Raw genomic sequence first — 9,433 nt, 5'->3', positions numbered from 1 at the left:
ATGTGCGTGCTATCTGTGAGTTCTTATCATTCTTAGAAACATCAATCTGTTTTACTCTTCTCAAAATGGAACTTGTAGAATTAATTAAGGTTTAATTAAAAGATCAGTTTGATTGACAGAATAGTCTCCAATTAATTATGTTTTTCTGAGTGTAATTTATTTTTAAATATACAGATATCTGTTTTGTATTGTTAACTGAGAATTAAAATTGTTGAAACAAAAAATTGGGTAGCCTATATTGCAAGAAACAAGAGTAGGCTATGTATTTTTTATCCAAAGATTGAAGGAACTGTTGTTTTTTTTTTTTTAAAAAAGCATTCCATCAAATCTTTGATGTTTTTTTCTAATTTGATATCTGGATTTTTCTAAAATACCGGTTCTCTATTAATTTTATACATTTTTGTGATAACTTCTTTGCATTTATTACAATCAAAGAAAAAAAAGGGCATTTTTTATTTTTACTAAATTTATTTGGAACTCTTTTATTGAGAGGTCTATAAAGATTTAAAAACTTTTGTACACATTGATCCTTTTGTGATATTTTATTGATTGTTGATAAACCATTATTGACTGTAGGGTTGTTGTTTTTTTTTTAAGTATTGTCAGCTTACTGTATGTCTAGCTGTATTTTAGTTAATAATTTTGTGCATTTTTTCAAAACTGTTAAATGTCAATTATAGATTTTTCCTCCCAATTGTTTATTGAATTTCATCTCTTAAATTGTATCACGTTTTTTAGTGACCAGTAAGCATAGAAAAAGTACAATTGTCATATTTATATTAAAAGTTTTAAGACTAAAAAAATAAATCAGTTTAATATAGTTGGGGATTAATTCATATCTATAAATAATAAGGGTAAAATTTTTTTAGGGCAACCATGGACGCAACCTATGTGTTGTCAAACTGGTCTAAATATTTCAGCCTTGTGAGATTTTATACTGCCAGTCAAGTTGTGGACTGGCTTCATCTGTCTTTGCCTGAGTTCATGTTGTTGTTCAACAAGTATGAAGTCTTACTGGCTAAGCTGAAATATGTTTAAGTACGAAGTAATTTTGCATCTACTAGCTCAGCTACAACTAATCTTACATGCAAGTAAGCTATTGCTTAGAACATTGATACCTTTGCAGCTGTTGCATTGTTTTAAGTTCTATCAAATTTGGTATTAAAATTACTAAAATTATTACTGATTAGCTTGAGACTGTAATTTTAATATGTATTATCTGTCTGTATATCCAATAGGTCTTTACAAGCTTACATAAGGTAAATTGTGATCCATATCTTTTGTCAATCTAAATAAACTATTTCTTAAAATACAAAAAATTGCCTGAAAAATTGTGTATTGCAGAATACAGTTCTTATATCACAACAAAGCGCAACTTTCAATCACAGAAGCGCAATTTTCAGTCACAGAGACAGAGATGAATTATTTTTATTAAGTTTATTCAATTTGCCAAGACAAAATTCAACAATAAACAGAAGTAGGCAATCAACAAACAATAAATTAACCAACAGGCCCAATAAAAGCATGTTACAACAGTGCAGATATTGAAACAATATAAATAGAAGTCTTCAAATACCCACAAATGTACTAGAAAATATAGCTTTGTTTAATTTGAAAATCTTTTGTGATAGTATTATTTACTCAAAAGATTTTTAAAAATTTTTTTAACTTTTACAAGTAAATGAAAAAAGAATGATCATAGATAATTTATACGCCTCATTCAAAGTGAAAATTATTTAGTAAGATTACAAGATGCGACAGTGAAAATGGTAATGTTCGGTTAATCAGTAAAGCTATATACAATATATCCTATATGGGTAAGCAGTTGAATGTATTAAACTGTGTAGTATTGACAGTAAGTATTGATATACAGCCCTATACAATACCAAAAATTGATTACATAATAATTCTGATTAAAACAATCCTTGACCTTACATATGTTAGTAATTCAAATTATTATGTCTTTATGTTCAATGGAGTATTAAAACAATTAATGCACATGATGATGTAAAGCTCACTGGCAAAAATATCTGAATACTTTGTGTTTACAACAAAAAATAACAAGGGTAGACCATTAAACAGTAGCAGGCCTTGAGACAGTTTATTTAGATATCACCTTCTAAATTTGTAATTTTTTATGGGGGATAGTTTCTCAAGATAATAGATCATGTTCAATTACGGAGTCTAAGATCAAGGAGTTTCCTTAATTTCTATGTCCCCATAAGAAGTATAGACGCAAAGAGATTAGAAGACATGAGCAATATAATTCAATTGAAAATGTCCACCATAACTGAATATATTATCTGTTCAACATTTGGGAAAATACTAAACAGCAGAATCCAACAGTAATATAATGTGATTTAAACAATAAGTTAGATAAGTAAAGGATATTAAATAATCCTAATTAGATAGATCAAACTATAGTAGAAGCACCAAGCAACACATTTTTTAGACACCGATAACAAAAAATAGGCATCTTAAGGTGTTATGGGGTGTAAATAACAAGTTTTGAAACATTTTAGATCACACATAACAGTATGAAATACAAATTGGAATACAGTTAGCACATGTTTACACTATCTTAAAAATGGTTCAATAGTTTGTAACTTAAAAAGATACCTTTTGAAACTGTGAATAGAACTAAAACACAAATCAAAAGCCCTTAATCCAGTATGAGTGGAGTTTTTTCCCCTTTATGTACATGGTAACAGCTGTGAAAGGAAGCCACCAACTACACAAGCAGCAGGAGAGAAACAGATGGCACAGCTGTCATTGTGGTGGTACTCGTCAGAAAGTTTATGGTGGCTGTCAAACAAATAGGTGAGGGTCTCTAACAGGTTGATGGTAACACCATACAAATAAGTAGTTGATGTCAATCAAAAAATTAAATGATGGCAGTAGTACTAGTGTTTGGACCAGGCCATGAAATATACCAGTAAAGAAATAAAATAATAACGATGAATAGCAATAGCCACTTAGAAAATAAAACAAAACAAAAATTTCAGATCCCTATCAAAACAAAAGCATGTTTTAAAAAAGATATTCCAATTAATTAATAGAAATTATGCTAGATTTATTGAGTACTTGATAATCTTCCATCTTAGCCAACAAGGAAATTCAAAGTCATGGCACAGTAAATAGAGCAAAAGATAAATAGAAACAATGGTTCCAACATTTCAAGTGTAGATTAAAGACATGGGTTTAATGCACTCTTAATCTCTCACAAGGAAGTTAGATAAGTTACCTGCAAAAAGTTGAGGTTTAAAATAAAGTATTTCCTTTTCATCACATTTAATTGTTAATTAGTAAGCAGCCTTTATGTTTAATATACTTTGTTAACAATGAAATATAAATAATTGTATATTTAAATAGTGTATTCTAATGGACATTCAGTAAATGCAATATAAATTATCACAATGATCAAGAACACATCCACCCAGGTTTTTTGATGTGTTGTAAAGTGGAATGGCAAGTTATTGTACATGGAAACCTGTCAACACAACCCATGTGAAGTGAAGTTGCAAAGCAACATTAGTCAAGAGAATAATTAGTTAATACTTGATATATGTTTCTAGGCCGTCGCTGCCCATGCCTCAACATGCAGCTGCTGCTGCTGGGGGGTTCGCTGAGTCCTGCGCCAGGTTGATGTTGACTCTGTGCCAGGCGTTGCTGAGCACGCCACGAAGATTCCAGATGCCCTCCACAGAGTCTGGCTGCACGTTGTATGAGACGTCTGTCGCTTTGGCAATCAGGGTGGTCTTGGAAACACTTTTTGGCAGGGGCACGCTGGCTTCCCACAGAGTCCAGGCATAAGAGGTGTACAGGGTCTGGCCGTTAGGTTTCAGCTTGGCTTCGTGCCAGGTGGCTCCTCCGTCTGCTGAAACATCTACTCTAATTATGCCACGGCCACCGCCAGACCAGGCGTAACCACGCACCTCTACCTACATGAAAGACATAAAGAATAAGATATTTTTAAAGGAACTCCCAATAAAATTGGGGATTAAGGGTTCTGTAATTTTTGTTTGCGTAATTTTTGTGAGCTCTTCTGTAGATTAACCATTATCAAACAGGTAAAGGGTTGTCTAGTCTAATTTAAATTGTTAGTTCAACAGTACACATAATATTTAATTATTTGAAGTGCTCGATTTTTAAAACTAATATGCACTCTAAAAACTGACAAGCTTTTAGTAAACTACATGGAATTTTCAATCAAAAAAACTATATGTAAACTAGATGCAATTTTACAGTGCCTTGTTAGTTGCAAACAAATCTAACCAGTACTTTTTAAAAAATCTAGAATGTACTTCTTTTCTCTATGGGGTTTTAGAATTAAATGTATTAAAACCAAACCTCTTCTAATCCAGGATCTACAAATGAGCCTTCTGTAGGGTCACAGATGCCTGAAGTCACTGGCATTTGAGTTATAGACATTGCCTTACTAAAATCCACATTGTGCCAATCAATGGAAGAATTAAATCCTTTGTAATCCAATCTCTGCCAGTGTGATGTGCTCTCCTCAGGACTGAAGTAAATTTTTTTCAACCATTTAACCTGAAACATCAAGTACAGTTTACAGTTTAAAAAACATAAGCACTATATCAAGGCTACACGGCCGAAGTATTTGTTTTTGCGGATAAAGTTCAAGAAGGATTGTCACAATTTCAGAGATAGTTAATTTTCTGTAACTGGTGTTAGGTGTTAATAAAAGCTGGATCACTAATAATGTTGAAATTCATAACTCTATCAATAGCAAAGATGCAAGCAGAAACACTGACCACTTTATCTTAAGTGAGTAAACTGAATTGCTTGTATTCTGTTATAAGCTAGCTAATCATTTTGCTTTTTGCTATATGAGAATAAGGAAGGTAAAACTAGCAATCTTTAAGGGTTGATGGGGACCTCAGCATGAAGAAGGACGGAGTGACCAACACTATATCTTTCCTTCCCCCAAGTCAGAAACCCATCAGAGCTGGGAGCTCAAGGCCATCCTAAAGACTCAATCCTGGGAAATAAACTCTAGTATTCTAAGCACTTAGCTAAATCACTTTATAAAGAAAAATATATTTAAATAATAGCTTGATGCCTTACAGCCCAGTGTCAATCCATCTAAAGAATACAACCAAGCAGTTAGTGTTACAAATTTATTTCCTGCTTAATAGGGTTGGATTTAGCAAAAACTAAGAACTAAAAAGAATGGATCAAATTTACCTGTCTAGCACCAACAACTCCAGGAATCATCACTCTAACTGGGAACCCATGGTCACGTGGGATAACAGCCCCATTCATCTCATAGGCAATGATGATTTCATTTTTTAAAGATTTAGCCAACTCTAAAGGAATGGATGCTCCGTAGGGAGCACCATCGGGACACAAATCCAAACCTTCAAAGACTATGTATTTGCAGGTTAAGGTATCAATGTCCACACCATAATGTCGTAATAGGTCATTCAAGGTAACACCTGACCATTTGGCATTGCTGATCGCCGCCACACCCCAGTTAAGTCCCTTGACAGGTTTGATATTAACCATCTCACTGCGACGATTACCTGCGCACTGAGTTACCGCGGTCACTGATTTCTTGGTGAATTTACTCTTTAGCTCGTCATAGCTTAACGAGACCTGACACGTGGGGGTTTGCAGCAGCAAGGAGTAATCATCCAGAGTAACACAAGGCACCGGGAGATGGTTCCTCACAAAAAACACATTGTTTGGAGTCAGAAAATTATCAGCCAGTATCTGTGAGGGCGGCTCAGCATTGTAAGGTTTCTCACAACTTGTAATCAATAATGGTGAACGCTCTGGGTCTCTGCAATAGGGATCACTTGAGTCTTTGGATGTTTTAGCATCAACCTCTGTGATGTTTCCAATTCTGAAACCTTCAAGGATCTCATACACTTCTTCAGTTTTATGAACAGAGTAGATGCTCCAAAAGGGCTCAATTGATTTCCCGGCTCCTAACAGAATTTTATTTCCCCCTGGGTGCTCCTCTACATATTTAGTGATATCATACACACCATTGCCATATGTGACCCAGATGCCAGTTGCTTTAGTGCTGTGGGCAGCTACATCTGCTTTTGTGTAGAGTGGCAGTTCTGACTTAAGTTTTCCACATTCTATTCCCTCAGAGGCAAACACTTTTCCAACTTTAAAAGGCTGGTTCTTCTGGATAGTATGTTTTGCGTTTCTATTCCTCAAATACAGACCAGCTGCTGTAAACAAAAAAGGCTTTAAAATAATTACATTTTTATATAATGTTTTTATAGCATTTATGTTCAGATTTTGAAGATGTAGTATTAAATATAGGCTATAATGATCGGATGTTTGGTGGGCAATAGTTCATCAAATTAAAACAAGTTAATCTATAGTCTATAGGCTATTCTACAGAATCTATAAGCATTTTAAACTGAACAGCTAGTTCAATGCAAAGCAGCAATAATAATAAGATAAAGGCCTATTCAATAAAAAATTTTAATTAGGCTATATAAATCACATATTTTGCAACGAAAAGGTCGATGACAAAATAGAACTGTTTTAACTTTATTCAATAGTTTACTTAACAAAAATATTTATACTTCTATCCAAAAGTATAAAATGAGTACAATTTTAAATTCTACACACAAAAAACATATCTAGATCTAAGCCCAAATTTATGATCAATGTTTTAATAACAAATAAAAACATTCTTAAAAATTTGATAACTTTTTTGCGATTCTTGCCAACTTAATGCCATAACAAAAGTGCCTTGGTAGGACCACTGTGCTTTCTTCATCCCCCAAATTTTCATAGTAGATTTAAGGCTCTCAAGTGTCTAGTGTTAAGCTTACTTTTGTTAAATGTTATGATTAGTATTAGGCTTAAAAATCACAAAACAAAAACTTTAATAGGCTAACTAGATCTAGTAGTAACTAGTCACCAGATCTAGTAACTAAAAAAGTGTTAGTAAATAAAGTAGGCCTAAATTTTAAAATTAGGCCTAGATTAGATCTAGATCTAAGAAGTAAAGTACTACTAGATCTAGATAGTATATGATATGTGTATATTCTAATTTAGCCCTAATTTTAGGAATTTAGGCCTATACGTAAAATCCCCATATTATTAATTAAAATTTAAAAGAGTAGGCCAGGCCTATGATGTGAACTTGAGTTTGAACTATGATTTTGACTCAATTTTGAGTATGAAGACTTATTAAAATTATTATCTAAGGCCTAACCCTAAGGCCGCCCTATTTGTTAATAGTTTTAGGCCTATTAGTTTTATTTAGATCTAATTATTATTAAGTGTTACTAATACTATTAATATTATAAGTGTTAAGTAAGTATTAGAAATAGAATCTATTAGGCCCCTAATGTGGATTATTATACTAGAATCTATTTATTTATACCAAGGATGGTAGCTCCAGCAACAGTTAAAGCCGCCACACCCCTTCCTCCAGTTGTTTCGTTTTTGTTGAACGAAGTGGAAGAGTAGTTGCATTTAGTGTCGTTAAACTTTGACTGTACTGTTACAACTCCATGATGGATTAGAGGCTGTATCTGTGCAACCCTATAATTTTCCGAAAATTTTACTCCGAAGGATCTCAAGTGCGACAGCCGATGTGCCATTGTTGCACGTAAATAAAAACACCTGCAGTTTTGAGTTCGTTTTGCTAGCTCTGATGTTTTCGTATGTTTTTAGTCGGCATCACCGTGTTTACCAGATTTTTATAAAGTTTCATGTAAATTATAGGTTTTTCAATTTTTCTTTTTTTTTTTTTTATTAAACACCATTGATTAGAAATTTTGACTTCAAGTTCAAGTTGGAATAACAATATTAGATTAATAACAAATGGGAATTCAAATTTCATCATGACGATAACAAAACATTTTATTTCACATTTTAACAAGTATTAGATTGTTTGCCGACCCATTTAGATAGATACTGCTTTTTTTTTTAACTGGCCTTAAACTTAAATATAGCACTGTTAATTTCCAGCGTTCATGACACTGACAGTAAGAATTTTGCCAATAATCGCATCTCATGTCGACCTTAAAATATATTTTTAATTTTACTTGCTCTTCATAAATTATTGATATGCACCCCTCCCCCAAATTATAACGTAAAAACAAACTCGTAACAAATATTAGACCATCTTTCTTCTTCTAAGTGCGCAATATCATTTACGGACGCAGGCATCTTTTTTTTTTGGTGGGGGGGGGGGGGGGGGGGGAGGACTAAATCTAACCAGATGCGTCCTCCGGCAGCCCAACATAGTATGATTTTGCGCTCCGGACTCTCCCGGAACAATGTGGCGCCAACGTTCGTTTTAAAGAATGCGATACACTATGAATTCGATTATTAAACCGACCATGGCTCTCGAGAGCGCCCCACGACGCGGTCGTCGAGGCGGGATCTGCCTCCCTTTTTTGTAAATTTTGTCTTGATTACTGTACTCTTTTTTTTTAAAATTCACATTAAACCATCCTTTTCCGACTTCTATAAAATATATATTGTATGCATAATAGGCTTACATTATATTGACAAAGTGAGAATCCATCATTCTATCCTGAAGTGTGCTGACGAAAGTACATAATAAATCGTAATTCGCATTATTTCCGGTAGGGACTATTCTATAATGTCTATAGAATCCGAACAGTTGGGAAACACAAAACCCTTAACCCGATTAGGTTTGGAAATGGACAAGAAACCTGCTGCTTAGCGGGGTGGGGTGGCAGGTAATAATTACCCGAGTTACTAGATATGTTATATGCCTTATAATAACTGAGGGTTGTCAAAATAGCATTGTTGTATGGGCTTGTCCATAGTCACGATTTTGTTTGGTGATTTTTAAAAACTGTAAAAAAAAACTTTCCATTATCGCCACACGGCACCACAAAATGTCAATCACATTTTCTCCAAATTATGTCAGACTCAGTATTTATTTTTAAAAATCTACTATGTCGAGACACAGTTATGTCGAGATAGATCATTTATACTCAGAGCCGGCGTTAGGGGGTGGCGAACGGGGCGGTCGCCATAGGCCCCGCGCTTGAAGGGGCCCCGCGCTTCAGCAATGTCATTGTTATCTGAATTAGTTCGTAAACTTAAAAAAAAATTGTTGCTGAATTCAATTGGGAAAAACTAAATGGTCGAATGCCGACGTTGTTGATTGTTATAACTGAGGCCACGGTTGATGTTGGTGAGTTATCACCCACATGAACTGGGAAAGGCCGTAATTCGATATAAAAATAGTGTCACGCCTTCCCTTTGTGTAGGGTACGGTCGCCTGGCATTTGACCTGAGCTGACTGGAGATGGCGGTCGAGAATTAGCCCACGACGTAAAGAGATACCCTATTGTATGCGGACCCACGAAGACGTCCTTTTAGTGAGCAGACGGGATGTCTGTAGTAGACCGTTAGTGACCTGATGAGCTCTAGTCCTGACTTTCTTGTTGTA

At 34.4% G+C, this 9,433-nt stretch overlaps 1 protein-coding gene across 1 annotated transcript; it reads right to left on the bottom strand.

Moving 5' to 3' along the window:
- Window positions 1-1,431: 1,431 nt before the first annotated feature.
- On the bottom strand, window positions 1,432-7,678 carry LOC131953129 (sulfite oxidase). The gene is made up of 4 exons (XM_059316160.1): window positions 7,382-7,678; window positions 5,209-6,209; window positions 4,351-4,551; window positions 1,432-3,941 (listed from the first exon to the last, which is right to left on the bottom strand). The coding sequence occupies exons 1-4, from the start codon at window positions 7,599-7,601 to the stop codon at window positions 3,594-3,596; spliced, it is 1,770 nt and encodes a 589-aa protein (XP_059172143.1). The 5' UTR covers window positions 7,602-7,678; the 3' UTR covers window positions 1,432-3,593.
- Between the last annotated feature and the right edge of the window lie 1,755 nt (window positions 7,679-9,433).

The sequence above is a fragment of the Physella acuta genome, unplaced genomic scaffold (genome assembly GCF_028476545.2).
Source record: "Physella acuta isolate Inbredline_101_S28 unplaced genomic scaffold, ASM2847654v3 ptg000910l, whole genome shotgun sequence".
In the NCBI taxonomy this organism is placed as follows: Eukaryota; Metazoa; Mollusca; class Gastropoda; family Physidae; genus Physella; species Physella acuta.
The sequence above is the reverse complement of the archived record's forward strand: the minus strand, read 5'-3'. Positions and strand labels throughout refer to the sequence as shown.